The sequence below is a fragment of the Pelecanus crispus genome, chromosome 11 (assembly GCF_030463565.1).
Source record: "Pelecanus crispus isolate bPelCri1 chromosome 11, bPelCri1.pri, whole genome shotgun sequence".
In the NCBI taxonomy this organism is placed as follows: domain Eukaryota; kingdom Metazoa; phylum Chordata; class Aves; order Pelecaniformes; family Pelecanidae; genus Pelecanus; species Pelecanus crispus.
In genome coordinates this window covers 32,414,632-32,430,570 of record NC_134653.1, presented here as the reverse complement: position 1 = coordinate 32,430,570, position 15,939 = coordinate 32,414,632, and the positions used below count along the sequence as shown (strand labels likewise).

Here is a 15,939-nt window from a genome sequence, read left to right as displayed (position 1 = left end):
TCTCTCTCAGCCCTCTTGGGAGTCCTGCAAGCTGGGTTTTGCTGGTTTATTTTTCCCCAGGGCCCGTGAAGGTTAGGGCAAGTAACCTGTCTTCATTTTACACAGATCGCAACTGTTACTGGAGAGCTATCAAAGCCAGTGCTGCTGTCTGCTTTGCCTCTTGATTGCAACTACAGCTTCTGCTCCACCTTGTTTCTCCTAACACCTTGTCTGTGTCTGCTGCATTAAAACCCTGTCCAAGGGAAAAGACTTGACAGTTAGAGGCCAGGGTGGGTTCGCCTAGCATGGCCTCAGCCAAACGCTAGTACCAACTGGCAGACCTCCCATGCTTTCCACCCCCAGACCCACTATCTGGGCTGCTGCATTTAATGGCTTTACATAATTTGGCTTAAGTGAATTTGTTGGCTTTTAGCTGCACATGGCCTTGAGCATCTCTTGTGATCACACCGGCACGCATGGTACAGTTCTTCCCTTTTTCTGAACCTTTTCTAGTGTTACAGAGCCCTGGGTCCTATTCCATACCTCCAGCATCCTGGCTGGGGCTTCGCTGCCTTTTTCCAGCAGCACGGTGGGTTTGCTACAGCAGTATCCTTTTAGTTTATGCTTTATTTGCCTGCTGCTGAGCATTAAGCTGAGCGTCACAACTCAAACGGTGCCTTTCCGAGAGCTGGCGCTCCAGGCTGTGCATGTGAATGGCTCAGTTTGGATCGCGCAGGGGCTAGAGCCACTGTGGTCTCATCCTAGCCCAAGATCCCCAGTAATGGTAGAGCACCAAAATTCACTAAACTGGAGGGTGCTTTCAGACTCCTCTTCCAAAGCAAACTCTCATAGATTGATAAAGACCAGTCAAACAGGATAATGGTTCCATATGATCAACTAACCGGGTTTGGTTGCATGTCATTTATTTCAACTTGTACAGAGAAGCTTGAACAGCTGTGTGGAAAAACATTTAGTTGGTTTTGTTTTTTGTTTTTTTTCTTTCTTCTTAGGTAATATAATTTAAAAGTGGTAAATACACAGTATTTAAACTTGATACACCTGATAAAGTTAAATGCATAATAAAGGGGTAGGAGTGAAACACAAGCCTCAGTCATTAAACAAACAGTATAAAAATCAGCAATAGCTCAGGCCCTTAGAAAAGAAACAGATCGATTGCCTGATAGGTAAGAGGGGACCACTGAGAAAAACTACTCAAGACAAGAGGCCTGGTTTCCCCTTAGCACTTTCCTGTGTGCTTTCAGAGCCAAAAAGGCTTAGTACCCAGCATTAAGCCTACAGTCAGCACTGGGCTTGCTTGAAAGGAAGGGAGTTGGGGAAATCAAGCTACAGCCCAGTTCCAAGGCACAAGCAAAATGTTTACTTCACCATAAGAAAAAAAAAAAGCTAGCTTTACTACTAAGAAACAGCAGCTAGGGAACTGAGCAGATCTATATGTACAGTACAGCTTCTCTAACAGGTCATGCAAGATAGATCTTCCTTACACAGCCACGCTTTATGCTTTCAACAGAACTAATCAACAAGATTAAAAAAAAAAAAAAATCTACATCGACTTTCTTTCAGAAATGTGCATTTCGCTGCAGCCCTACCGAAGCTGGCACCAGAGACAATCCTTTGGGAAGTGCTGAGCTTTAGGATGTTTACAAACCAAGCCCGTGGTAGCCGTGAGACACTGATCTACGGTCATATCTGAGGCCCAATAAGGAACTGGAAAGCTTATTCTGTTCAGAAGCTGTGTTGCACCTGGCAAGCCTGTTTGTAATGTAAACTGTCACGCTAGGCACCTGACAAATCACACACCGGAGATACGCAGCACACAGCATCTCTACAACTCACCTTTAACAAAACACACCACACACATTACTATGCATCAGCTATAAATAATCAGATCCCCCCTTTTTTTTTTTTCGCAGAACAAGTCCATTTACAAGATTAGAGAACCAAGCTGCCCGCTCGCACGCATTTCCGCAATGACAAGTCCTGTTTAGGAAGGAGGAGCAGGCAGCTGTAATAGTGCTGGCACCCAAGTTACCTGTTTGGTTTTTCCCATAGCTGAAGCTGCAGGGCTTTGGCATAGCCTCGGACTAAAATGGGAAGAAAACAGTGCGTGTCTTATGGCTCCAAACTCCGTAGTACTGCTCCTAAACCACGAACCATCGTCGCTGGCTTTGGAGAGGCCAGCAGCACAATGTTTCGGCAATAAACTGCGATTTAGGGGGAGCATTGCTTCAAGTGATCAAAAGATGTGAGGGACAGTTTGTGTAGGCACCTGCGCACTTGCTAACGCTACGCCGACTTTAACAAAGTCCCAGCCTAACCAGGAATTACCGGGCTAGGTCCGACTGCAGCAGGGCCAAGGACCTCAGCGTTCTGCTGCTTGCAGTGCCCAAGATCAAGGAAGACAAGGGGACAGTCACTTCCTAAAGGCAGGGCACCCGTGGCCAGGGTTAGCAGGCAGAGATCTTACCGTTAACCAAAAATACTTGGGTCTCTCCTAGTGCCTTCTTCCTCAGGGCAAAGAATTACGCCTTAGCAGTCCCTTCCATGCTTGGGACATTCGAATCATCCCCCTCTTTCAGGTACACCATAACTTTAGATGCCTCATTCAAGGTCACACAACCACATCAGACTGAGAAGAGATCAGACCTTCCCCCGCCCCAGTCCAACGCTCCATCCACAAAACAACCGTACTTACCGTGACCCCTTTCCCCAAGCAAACCCTGACTCTTCTCCAGCTCACCCACGTTCTGCCATTCTCCAGCTTTGTCCGAGCACAGAGAACTCGGGAAAGTCAGTCTGGACGTCAGAACCTCTCCCACCACACGACAGATTATTATTTTTTTACAAGCACCACAAAATAATCAGAGTAATCTGACTGAAGGTGAAAGAGCTCTTCGTAAGAAACAATCCGTGAATTAGGTATACACTTAATTTACTAACAAGCCTCTGAGCCACAGGCATTCACAAATTACTGGTAACGAAGTTGCAAAAAATACATAGCATTGGCCCCAAAATCCAGATTAAGAGTTTGGAAAAACAAAAGTTTCTTTGAAAAGTACTAGCTAATCTAAGTATTTCATCAAGATCTTAAATTCTAAGCAAGCCCTAAGTCTATACTTAAAAAATAGCATAAGTTGTATTATTTTTGATTGTAGTAAACCATGTAATGTACATGGAAGTGAAGGATTTTACCCTGAATTTCATATTTAATAATATATCTACCTAGATCAAGTAAAAGATTTAGAAACAAACTGTTAGTGCTTCCTCTGCTGTTCAAAACAAACATTCAGCTAAACACCACCGTTCACTCGTATGTCTGCAGCAAAAATAGTTCAGTCTGAACTTAAGCCCTTAAATACCGTTTTCCTTTCATACACTGAATACTCAACTTACCAAGCTCTAGTCACACCAAGACCTTAGGAAAGGCGTTAATTAACTTAGACGGCAATTAGCCTCACTTTCTGAACATCCTGAAGATGCTGTTTAATACAACTTGGCTCACAAAGGTAGGCATTCTTTAAAAAGCTGAAAAGGTGGGGGTTTTTTTTGCTTTGTTCCCATGCAGTTAAAAAGGTGTCAATTAAAAACAAACCAGAATGACAAGAAATAGATGCAACAACATATCCGGTAGGTCGTGAACTCTCAAAGTGCATACGTGTAGTTTTACTGCTGTGTATGCCACTTGGCAAAAGCTTCACCCTTCTGCATGTGCCCACCATGTGATGGGCATACGACACCTCTGGGACGCTGGCATTAGTCCCCAGAAATTATTTGGCATTAAAACCAGGTAAAAGCAGTTCCAAATGCATTTTTGTTGGACTGCTTTTCTTTTTTTTTTGCAAAGCACTGTTGCTGCTCAACACGGTATCTCACCTCTCTGCTATCAGCCAGCACCTTTCCCACAGGAAGTCAGCAGTCCAAGTGATCGGAGATGTTCAATGTTTATGACAAGTAGTCGGATGTCTTATAACGTGCTGCTATGTAAGCTCTACATCCAGCATTATACTGAAATCGCGCCATGTCATGCTGTGTTTGGTGTAGGCTCTGTTAATGTCACTCATCCTCAGCTGCACGCTTTAATAACGCGCCCCAGACCAAGTTGCTCAACAGAACCATAAAGTCGATGTTCACGAAAGAAGCTCTTCCTCTCCCACGTTGGGCAAGTCGTTGCATTTCAGATTATCTTCACTGCCTTGTTTCCTGCTTTAAAAGGAAATAAAACAGTTGCCGAGCAACTCGGAAAAAGGCAAAGCAGATGATGAGACACCAGCACCTGCCCCTTCCCCGCCACAGGACCTGTGGGGCCCTGAGCACGTGTGGTCTCCCCCCAGCTCCCCTGTAACAGGCTGGAAGTGCCAGGAAAAGATGCTTTTCAGCCCATCAGAGGGGCAGGATACACCATGTCATAAAAAAATCCCACAAAGGAGCTGCAGGTCAGACAGAGGGTGTGTGAACACCCCAGTCATGGCCCCACATGAAAGAGTCAAAGCCCAACTCCTCGAATTCTCCTCCTGTGCTTTGCAGCGACTTCCAGAGCACAAGACAAGCTGCAAACATCCTTTCGGGCCGAGGCGAGGCGATGAGACTTACGGCAGCAGGTTCCCAGGGGCAGACAACGACCGCTCTTCCCTCCTGCTCCCCTCGAACGGGTTCCCAAAGGATCGCTTCCGGATCATCGTTTTAACCAAGATCTGCAAGACCAGATTGGAGTTCATCAGGGACGCTTTTCTTTCATTCAAGAGCAACAGGAACATCCAACCCTCATGCCTAAGTAATTAAGAAAACTAGTGAAAACAAGTCAAAGTTCTCTTTTTAAAAAAAAAAGAAAAAAAAAAGAAAAAAAAAAAAAGAAGGAAGCATGTTTACAAGTCTCCAGCTGCTTAATACAGGGGCTGTATCCTCGTCTGAAACCCACGGTGCAACAACTGAACGTGCAGCGGGGAGCCGCACTAGGTGTGAGAAGCTGGAAAGGAGAGCAAAGCCAAGTCTGGGAGGATTTTCTCCCCCCAGAAGTAAGTTTTACTGACTACTGCATCCAGTATCTGCAATTCCCAATTCCCTGCGATTACCTGGCAGAAGAATTCATTGGAAAGGGAGAGGTGAAGGAAGGAACCGGCATGATTTTGCCGTAACGTTTACCAAAAGCAGGCTGAAAAATTGGCTGTTTGTCTAGCTTTGGCTGCAAAATACAAAGTTACCCAGCATCAGCTGCAATTGGAGACTGCCGGGAACAGAGCAAGCATCGGAGTTCTTCCCAGGCATCCCCCAACTTATTTTGCCGGTGGGAGCAGAGAACAACATGAGCAGCACTGGACCCTGCCTCAGCACGTGCATCCCACTCTGGGGACCCCTGGCTTCATTTGATTATTGCTTCTCGTCCCTCGGTGCCTTATTTATCTGCTCACCACGCTGCACCGAGAGCCCTTGCATGTCTGAAATGCGCATGCCAGCGGGGTCCCGTGGGGGAAGGCATTTTATATGAGAGTCAAAGCCACGTGAATCTCATACTCGAGCGTTAACGCCCGCAGCTGGATGCACAAAGATCAGGTACCGGAGGGTAATTTTGAAGAACAAATGCAAATGGGAAAATACAAGATCTGCCTGGAGGCGGTACGTTATTTAAGAAGCAAGAGTTGCAGTAAAAGCTCATTTGCCCTGAGCTGTGCTAAACAGCCCTGGATTTTCAACGGGGCTGGGAGCACTGAGCCATCCTCCGCCGCATCGCAGCAAGTCACCTCCGAACAGGAGAAAGGGGGGAAACCCCCCTATCAATGGTGATCTCTTTAGAGCAAGATCTGCTTTTTCAGCTTGAGCAGCGCAAGGCACATTTGCATGTTAACGTATCTGCAGTTAAGAGACTTCTGCAGGGTACCGAAGCGGGACAGAGCTCCAGAAACGGAGCCAGATGTGGGCACAGCCACCAGATGGAAGAGTGGCTTCAAAGGGAGACCTGTACTTCAAAAAAAATCGCAGCCTGGGTGTCTACAGGCAGATAACGCCACACCAGCGAACTGCAAATGGTCGCTCACTGTTTCTCCTAGCAAAAGGGCTAGCAGGCACCCAAAGTAATCATTAGGTTCAAAACCCAAAAGGATTTCACTTTCCACACAGGGCAGGGTTACACTGTGGTTCTCACCGCCACAGCGGGTTGCAGAGAATAAAAATATAAGCTTGAAAAGAGATGAGATGAATTCACCAAGAATAGCTCCAGGCGGGGGCTGGTGCATGCCGTGGCCCAGATAAAATCTCCATCCCGGGAAGCTCCCACAGCCCCTACGGCCGGACGGGCAGAGCAGGGCAGGAGCTCCTTGTGCCTGGCCAAAACACCCACTCCCAGCCACGGGCAGGTCCTGGACCAGATGCTCTTTTTGCCCCGAGCAAATACAGCTATGTTGAGGCAGCCAGATCAAGCGTGGAGACCAGCAACCCGCTGATGGGTCGCTTTGGGAGTGCTCTGAAACACTCACCCGCACCGCGGGGTACAGCTGCCTCCAGCGAGATGCTGACACCCTGTCTTGCAGCGCTTGTTTCTCAGAGAGGGAAGATCTTTGCTCTAATCCTGCCCAACACTTTTGCCCTTCAGCAGCAACCTCCAGCTGCTCGGGACCGCCCCGGGAGGCAGCGTGGGCGCCGGTGTGTGCCCGCAAACCATCGCCTCCCTCGTACTCACCACAGTGGCCAGGCTGGGGATATGCTTGACCGAATTCTCCACCTCCTCCTCCGTCACCTCGACGAGGGTGCAGTTCTCATCCTCCGTGGGCAGCAGCTCCACTCCGTTCTTGGTGACCCAAGGGTGCAACTTCAATTAATAACACAGCCTGTCAGGAATGATTTCCTCTTTTTCGTAACTCAAACAACACAAGCCTGGCAAACGCATCTCTCCGCCCAAGCTACGGCCCCTACGTGCTCCTGAAATACCAGGGCGCAGGGGAGAGACGTGCCATCTCACTGGCGAGCCAGCTCACCCCGGCGCCGCTGGGAACGGCTCAGCCCGGAGCAGAAAATGCCGCTGCGCAGCTCATCTGGAGCCAGCGCTGGCCCCATCTACGCAACCGAGCAATAACCTGGGTGACCTACAGCACCGGGCATCTCAGCGGGTTTTAGGGAAGAAGACCTATTTTCACCCTCATCTTACAGATGAGACAGTGCCAAGAGGCAGGAGCGATTTATTCCAGACCACACGTATGAGCAGTAGTGATGGGAAAACCCACCGAGCCCTAGTCTTGGACCTGAATTAATCCATGACAGAAGGCAGAAATCCCTCCTTCTCCTTGCCCACACACCTGGTGTCTTGGGCAGCTGCAGGAGGAGCACAAAACGGTTCAGCAATTCCCCCGCAATCCTTTCCCCCTACCTTAGTCTCCATTTTCTCAGCTTCTCGCCCCTTCCAGGTTCCTGCAGGGGCGGAGGAACAGAAATCTCCTGCGAAAGGCTGTTGCACAGTACTTTCCTGGTAGCAGAGGGAATACTGTACTCAGGGGATTTCCTTTTGCCTGCGACTTCTGTAGGCACCAAAGGTCCCAAAGCTGAGCAAGTCCCGGAGCAGGGGAAGGAGCTGGGACTTACCTGCCCAGGGGCCCTGGGCACAGGGGGAGGACCTAGCCTGGCGCGATCAAACTGACTCCCAAAAAAAGCCAAGCAAGGAGAACCCAACAGAAGTGAAGCCACAGCCAACACCAGGGGGTTGGGTCAGTACCTTGATTTCTGGGACCGAAATCCTAGATTCAGGATTTTTATCCAGCATCCGTGTAATCAAATCCTTCAAGAAGTCTGTAACTTCTGGCCTGGGGAAAGGAGAGGGGAGAGATGAGATGGGGAAGGGGATGGATGCTGCCTCCCTTCTTCACCCCAGTGCCAGCTGCTGTGGGCCTTCCTGGGCAGATTGGGGCTGCACCCCAGCCCTGGCAGGGATGCAGCTCCAGGTACTCGTGCACCCAGGTGCCACACAGCCCCTCCTCTCTAAACTCCCCAGGGAAGCAAAATATCCCCTTCTTGGGCAATCCAAAGCATGATCCCACATGTACAGGGCTAGGAGAGCCTGACACCAACTCCACCCAGGCTAAAACCCAAGAGGCAGCAACTGCAGAGGTTAATCCGCTCCCTCAAACGCCTCTGCAACTTCAATCGCTCCTTCTTTGGCAACTGCAAACCAGGAGATGTTGCCTTCACATTTAATGCAAAGCAGTTTTCCAGGGCCGAGGGCCAACAGAAGGGCTCAGAGCCCGAGTTTTACAAAACTGCAGCGGAGCAGGGCCAGCCCCACCCAGGCAGTTCCTGAGAAATGGCTCAAGCAAGCTTTAAAATAAGGGCTGAGGGGTTGGGATTTTTTTTTTTTTTTTTTGAGTACTTACTGGTCTGGGAACTCCAACATCTGGGTCTTGATTTTATTGTGTAAACTCAGGATCCTTTCATCCATAAAAGGGCACTACCGTGAAGAAAAAGAGCAATGATAAAAGCAACAACCTCTGTTAAGAAGCAGCAGTGGGGCAGCCAGTTGAGCACTGGGATCTCATAGGGTTTGAAGGAGGGTAAGGAGCCAGTTATAGGGAAAAACTAGATTTCCTACTATATCAATGTCTTCTTTTAAACGCAGTGAAAATAACATTTGACTAAAAATGACCAAATTACCACAACAGCTCCTTTCCTAAAAAATCTGGCCAGGCACAGAATTTTTTCCCCAGGGAAAAAGAGAAACATGGCTCTTTTTGGCTGCACCCATCCCACAGACAGGCAGAGATTTCCCATTTCCACCCACACATCTCCGTCTCCCTTTGGCAATACCCAAATGCTTGAACAGGGGTGCAGGGTGCAAATCCCACGATGCACCTGGCACATGGGAGGCACACGCCAAACCCCCCCGGACCACCGACAGCGCTGAAAAATCAATCTCATTACCTGCCCAAACACGAAGCAGTACAGCGTGATCCCCATGGCCCAGACATCCAAAGCCTGCAGAGCAAAGAAAGCATAGTTAGATCTGCAACAGATGGCGTGCAACAAAGATTAGTCCAAAACCCCTCAAATTGCTATTAAATACCTTTCCGGAGAAGATTTTCCTGGTTTCTGAGAGCGTCTCTGGGGCCATGAAGGCAGGGGTGCCCACCGTGTTGGTTAAGAGGGCATCGGCTCCCTTGAACTCGTTGCTCACTCCAAAGTCAGCAATCTTGATGTGCCCATCTTCCCCCACAAGGAGGTTGGAAGGCTTAATATCCCGGTGGATTATCTTTTGATAGTGCACTGCAGCCGAAGGAAAAACAAGCGATTCAGCGGCAGCGCTGGTCTGCAGCAAAAGAGCCACGAAGCCCCTGCATGGCTGTAAGCCTTTCTGCTAACACCATGACCAGCCCCAGCTTCAAGAACCCCTCTGCAGCAGCATGAGCCACCAGAAACGGCACCGTACAGCAGCAGAAAGTCCAGGTCCAGGTGTTTAGAGAAAAATAAAAATAAGAAATCCCACCCTTTTTGCACAGACACTCACAGTATTCAATGCCCTTGATCAGATCCTGGAAGTAGAACCGAGCCTGGTCCTCGCTGAGAGGTTTCAAGGTTGGGATTTCCATCACGGGGCTGCAAAGGCAACAGAGAATGGAGCTTGTTCCCCATCCGGATGCACTGAAACAGGTCCCAGAGGCTTTGCTGCCGGCTGGCAGCAGCATGCGGCCCCAAATGCAAGCACGTAGGGGTTGTACACAACTGTAGGTGGGTTGGGGAGATGCTACCCAAACCTGTAGGGCACCCACCACAAACCTCCCCATCGCCTCTGCATCCTGCGCCTGCCTCAGGTGGCCGAGCTGTGCCACCCGCAAACCCGTCTCACATTCATGCTTTAGTAGGTTTAAATCTGGAATTCAATACTCACCCTTGCTTCACCAGTTCAAACACTGAAACACAAAAGAGAAGGTGATTACGGATCACTTACAGTTTAGATCTCCTGCGAGCACAGTCTCAGCAAAAAAGCAATTATTTCAATGACAAAAATTCTAAAACCAGTATTTTTTTCAAAAAAGAGATGCCATCTTATGCAAGGCACATGGCATTTTGGTTGCTTCCATTTTCAGTTAAGGGAACGCTGCCAACTGCCTTCTCAGTGCTGCAGCTTCAGCACCATGAAGTGCGCTCCGCACGGCACACTGAAGCCCTCCATTTGCCTGCAAAACCAGGGCCGAGCCCATGCCCCAAGCAAACCTCTGCGCTCGGCCATGAAGGCATCGCTGCTCCCCTAGTATGGGCTGAACATAAATGATGGAAAAGAAATGCCTCCTCCAGAAGCATGTGTAGTTACATCGAGCAAACCACTGCAGTCTGCAAGACAGGTTGGGAAGGAGCTCGTTTGCACCATGGATAATTAACACGTGCCTTGTTCTCAAAGCCAAGGAGACAAAGTTGCTTTCTAGAAGCCCGGCTTCAGAGCTGAGAACATAAATGCTGGTACATCTCATGGCAAAGCATGCCCTGATCTCCAATTAGAGCCTACAAAGTGCTATAAAGCACTCCTGTCTCCTTTCTGAACCCAGACTGGATCCTGCTTGCTCTGACCATTAAAGGGGATTTGCTCCTCCAGCACATCCAGGCCATACCCGCTCCAGAGAAGAGACCCAACCCCCCACGCAGCCACCCCAAAACGTGGGGGAAACCCTTTGTCCTGGCAAACCCCAACCTCCCTGACACCCCACGAGCACTGCAGGGCAGTGGACAGTTACCCATGTACAGGTGGTCCTCACTGGGGTCATCCAGGACCTGCCAAAAGAAGCAGAAAGGAAATTAAACAGTACCAAAAAAACCTTGCAAATTAAGCACTGTGATTTTTTTATTTAGTGGCCATCTCAAATCTGCACCATTAGCATGGTCTGCTAATCTCCGAGCTTCTACCCACAAGGGGTGGGAGAAAAAAAAAAAAAGAGGACAGAGATATAGCTGTACTTCAAGGAAGTAAATATTTAAAACACACAGGAAGCATCATCTGACTCATAAGCCAAATAAACTCCAGCCTGCACATCCTTAATTCTTGATTTTTGGCCCGTATCATACAGTCAGTGGGCGGAGGGCAGGGCAGCTGCACCGCAGAACCTGCAGAAACACCAATTCCTCCCCAAAACCCATCTGAGCACTTGTTTTCTCCAAGGAAGCAACATTTTTCTGCATTTTCCTTTCTGGGCAGGGAAGAAAAAAAATCCTCATTTGGGAGGTGGGAATAAAAAAAACCTTTTAAACCAGGGAAAACACAAGTCTCCCGTAGGCAGGACGTGCCATGGCCATCCCAGCCCCTCTGCGGTCGCTCCCCTCCACCCAAGCCAACGTGTAGCCCATCCCCGCAGCATCCAGGCTCCTTCACGCTCGGGGTGGGTTTCGGGAAGGGGCTGGCTGGTGCTCACCTCCACCAGCTTCACCACGTTGGGGTGGTCCAGCTTCTTCAGGATGGCGATCTCCTGGTAGACCTGTTCGATGGGCCCTTTGGGCTGCAGGCAGCCCTCGGAGGCAGCTTTGGCCCCGCGGGGCGGCGGACGACCTGCGGGAAAGGCAAAGAACGGGATGTCCGGTTGGGAACGAGCCCCCAGCATCCCCAGATCATCTCCCACCCTCCCACCATTTTGCACCACTTACGGGGGAAGCCTGCCTGTCTCATCAGCTTCTTTTTGGAGAGAACCTTCATTGCCTGCAAGAGGGGAAAAAAAATGTGGGATTTGGGGCAAATCGAGGATAAAATGGGGCTGGCACGGAGCTGCGTAGGGAGTCAGCGGAGAGGATCTGTCCCCGTCCCCGTCCCCCATCCCGTCCACCTCGCTGCGGGCTCTGGGGATGCGTGCTACTCACATAGTAGGTGTTATCATCCTCATTGTAGGCCAGCTTCACCACCCCGTAGGAGCCCTAGAGAGGGGCACAGCCATGAGAACCGGTCCAAAAAAAACCCCACAGCACCAAACCGGGCTCCAGGCTCCTCTGCAAACCCGGCCCCACCGGGATCACAGAGCTGGTGGGCGATGCTGGGGGTAATGGGACGCATGGGCTGGCACCACACCGCCAGCAAAAAAAAGCTTCAAATGCCCCATTTCGCGGGAGGGAGGGGGAATGGGGAAAATTAATAATAATTGAAAAAAATAGAAACCATTCAATTGGCACCACCCAGGATCATAGAATCATAAAATCGTTTAGGCTGGAAAAGACCTTTAAGATGAAGAGAACGGCGTCGCAGCGAGGAGCTGGCCGAGTTGCTGTGGTGAGCGGCTGAAATTGCCATCTCACCAGCTCGACAGCAAAAGCGAGCCCAGCGCCCTCTCGCCCCAAATCCCCCCGTCCCACCCCAAACCCGGCCAATATTCACCTTCCCGATCTCGTCCTTCAGCTTGTACTGGTTGAGCTGCACACAGTCCTGCGGGGAGAGAGGGGGGGGTCCGACACGAGCCACGAAACCGCTCGCATTTGCTCTCTTCCTTTTAAATCTCCAGCGAAACTTTGCAAACTCACGCCCTGTTCTGCTCTGCCCGGGCACCTGCTCGGGGCTGGGCAGCTTTGATTCACGAGCCGTGAACGCCAGCCGCCCAGCCACGCGTCGGCGTGTTTATAGATGGCTAATTGCAAATGTTAATGGCCGGGCAGGCAATATTGCCCGCTCACGTGGAACGAGAGCGCAGGACAGGCGGGCGGTGCTGGGGATCCGCAGCCAGGAGAGCCCCGGGCGGGGTTTAACACCGGCGACGAATATTTTTATTTCTTACAGGCAAAGCAGCCGCTTGCTGCCCGTTTTCTGTCAGCACCGGCAGGCTGGGGGCAGGCAGGGCTATTTTCTCTGTAGATCTGAGCGGATCTCTCTTTTTTTTTTTTTTTTTTTTTATTTTTAAGGGAAAGAAAAAGAAGATCGCGGCACACCGCCAGCTCCCCCAAAACGCAGCCGTGAGAGCTGGCAGCGTCTGCAAAAGGCACAAAACGCTGCGAGCTGCTGGGTCCCACCTCCCCGAGGGCTGTTCCCACAGCCCAGGATGGAGCAGGGTGTCCCACCACCTCCCGCCCCGCATCTGCGGACGTGCTGCAGGGTTTCATCCCGAGAAACCAAGCGAGAAGCAATGCCACGGAGGGGGGAAACAGAACAGGGGTAGGAGAACCGCGGAGGCAGCGTTCGTCCCCACTCACCTGCAGTCCCGTGATGGACACGCGGTTTGACTCCACCGTTGGCCGCCGCGGCAGCCGCGGGGAGGAGTGCGGGGACGTCACCGGAGAGTAAGGGAGGGACGGGTAGATGAAGCGTTCGCTGGTGCCATCGCTGCTCCCGGGCGAGCGGGCAGGCTGCGACCTTTCCTGCAGGGAGAGCTTTCGGCTGGAGAGGTGCAGCTTCGCCCTTGGCTCCCGGCCGTCCCCAAAACCCTCGCCGCCGGGCGCGTTCATCTCCTCCTCCTCATTCGCGCTCCCCGTCGCGTCGTACTCGGTCACCACGATGAGCGAGGCCATGCCGCGGCGGCGGGGGCTCAGCGGCGGGGGGTCCCGCGGTGGCCCGGGCGCTCGGCGGCCGCAGCCTCCGTCACGGCAGAGGGGCCACGGGGTGGGCGAGCTGCCGGGGACGCATGATGGCATGGTGCGACCGACGGCCTCATCCCAGCCACGCTGCGACGGGGAGGCACACCTGCAATCACAGGGCGGCTCAGCCGGGCTCCCCCGCAAAGCGGGATTTCCTCCCGCCGGTCGTTGCTCTACAGATTAATGTATTCATCCCATAGGGGATGGTAAAGCCAAGGGCAGGGGTGCAGGATGGCACCGGGACCGTGCCCCCGCCCTGCCACGTGGCAGACCGCAGGCAGGGGCCAGCCCCAGCTCCCAGGCTGCTCCTTCCACCCCCTTTATTTAAACACCTCCAGGGCATAACCACCCCACCATCTCTGCTACAGAAATACCCCAAAACAGGTATTTCACAGGGGCAGGATCAGGCCCTGCACTACGCCTGCATAAATACCACTCGGTTCCTTGCTTTACTGCTCGATCCCGCGGTCAGAGAGGGCAAATCTCTGCCAAACACCCCCCAAACGAAGCAATTCACGGGCACGTGGACCTGCTTACCAAGCGCGGGGTGCAGGATCAGCCCCCCGCCCCGGCTCACTGCCTCCTCCCACAGCCCGTCATTGCCAGCAATTTCTCTTCCTTGCCCCGAGTTCCCTACTGCCTTCTGTGCAAAAATCAGGTTCCTGAACCTTGGGATAAATGAGAAAACAATTCTGTTAGCAATGAAGTACTTTAAAAAAAAAAAAAAAAAAAAAAAAATTAAATAATCATTTTAAAAGGTGAGAAAATGGGGTAATTCACACATGCCGGGCACCCCGCAGCAGCCAGGGCAGCTCGATGGTTGTTTGGTTGTAAACCATCGCTCTTCCCTGCCGCGACACCGGTGCTGGTTTTAATTTCTAGGTTAATGACTTGCCGCAGAAGCGAGCGAAAAAAAATATCCCGAAACAAACAGCCCAGAAGCAGGAACAAGGTTTGAGGCGTTTTTCTGCCTGGTTCCCACACCTCGGCGAGGCGGACGGTTAAAATTAGCTCCACTCATCTCCATTGAAGTTTCCGCAGCACAACCACTCTGAATCAGCCCGGCAGAAATTACAGGTCAAGTACAGAAATCAAATCGTCTCCCCCTTCCTCGGGGCTTCACCACGGCCTAAGTGCTGTTTTCAACACCAATCTATGAACCGGAGCATTTTTTTGCCCAAGTGGGATCGGCCCAGAGCTAAAGCCAACCCAGTGCTGCTTGCTGCTTCAAGGCGCAGAGAAGCACAGGGGATGCGAAGGCTATAAATAAGCCGACGAACAGCAACAAGGACAAACTATTTCAGAAACACCGTGCTTCACGGGGCTGAATCTGCTCCCGTATGGGGCTTTGCTGGGCAAGAGAGCCAGGAGCCACCAGCCAAGCCAAGACAGGGCTCCGCATCTCAGGCATCGTGGCTGCAAAATTCCCTCCCAAGTGCTGCTGGTGGCCACGGCAGCGTGTTTTAATGCCCTTCCAAAATAGATTAAAATAAACAGGCAGCCCCCCCGCCCCAATTCATCCCGAACCCACAGGGATGCATCTCAAGGCCAGTTGCCATTTGCCTGGCTTGCTTTGGGCACTCCGCCAGCGGGCACATATAAATAGCCGTCTCCCAAAGCCAGAGCCGATCCCGAACACCGTGCCCTCTGCCCTCACCGTGTGCCGCGGCCGCACCAAAAAAGGCAGCTCTTTGGGGTGGCCCTGGGATGAAGCCACCCCAGGAGTGTCACTGGTCACAGCACCGGTCCCTGGCATCCCATCCTGCCCCCAAAGCATCGCCTCATCTGAATTTCCAAGGGTTCATGCTAAACTTTGCCGGGCTAGAGCAAAATTGAGTTACGAAGTCTCTGCCACACTTGAGAGCAGAGCGTGCCCTGGCCAGAAGGAGTTAATTGGCTTGACCAGGATAAACATATCAAGGCTGATTAATTCAAGCAAGCTTCCTCAGGGCTCTGTAAACAGGCTAAAAGTCATCCAAGCACCATCGTAACATGGGCTGGGGTGGAAAATCGGAGGGGTTTTTTTCCCCTTTGTGTGTGTGCACAAAGGGACCGAGCTCAGGGTTTTGCAGAAATTGCCCTTTGAGAGGATACCTTCCCCGCGAGAAACCCAAAAGTGGGATCCTGCTCTTGAACACAGCCCTGCGGGACGTGGGACAACTGCTAATGATAACGCAGCCAGTTCGCCTTAATAAGCACACGGGGAGGCTGAGGAGGAAGAGGAGGAGAACAGCCGTATTCCCAGCCAGGGAGAAAACTGAAAGAGCTGGAATGGGGGGAATAAACCCAAAGAGGGGAAATACAGCCCGGGGGCTTTGGCTTCACCAACCCACCCAGGTCATTGCCCGAGGAAAAGCGGCACATTCTGGTATGAACTCCAGCAGATCCTTACGTAAAAGCGAGCAGCACATGCCCACAAAATCCTCAGGAAATATA

General features: G+C 51.4%; 1 protein-coding gene across 1 annotated transcript; it reads right to left on the bottom strand.

The window, feature by feature from the left end:
* Nucleotides 1-4,065: 4,065 nt before the first annotated feature.
* Nucleotides 4,066-13,560, bottom strand: CAMKK2 (calcium/calmodulin dependent protein kinase kinase 2). The gene is made up of 16 exons (XM_075719288.1): nucleotides 13,123-13,560; nucleotides 12,317-12,364; nucleotides 11,809-11,862; nucleotides 11,599-11,650; nucleotides 11,370-11,503; nucleotides 10,698-10,734; nucleotides 9,857-9,878; nucleotides 9,476-9,564; nucleotides 9,035-9,234; nucleotides 8,893-8,946; nucleotides 8,349-8,422; nucleotides 7,694-7,781; nucleotides 7,352-7,447; nucleotides 6,668-6,796; nucleotides 4,588-4,688; nucleotides 4,066-4,197 (listed from the first exon to the last, which is right to left on the bottom strand). The coding sequence occupies exons 1-16, from the start codon at nucleotides 13,558-13,560 to the stop codon at nucleotides 4,125-4,127; spliced, it is 1,689 nt and encodes a 562-aa protein (XP_075575403.1). The 3' UTR covers nucleotides 4,066-4,124.
* Nucleotides 13,561-15,939: the final 2,379 nt, after the last annotated feature.

Coding starts and splice junctions, on each gene's coding strand:
- CAMKK2 (XM_075719288.1), bottom strand. CDS start 13,560: ATGCCATCATGCGTCCCCGGCAGCTCGCCCACCCCGTGGCCCCTCTGC. Junction 9,565..9,856: donor TTTGAACTGGTGAAGCAAGG/GTGAGTATTGAA, acceptor TTGCCTTTGCAG/CCCCGTGATGGAAATCCCAA. Junction 7,782..8,348: donor ATGTTGGAGTTCCCAGACCA/GTAAGTACTCAA, acceptor TCCTTTCCCCAG/GCCAGAAGTTACAGACTTCT.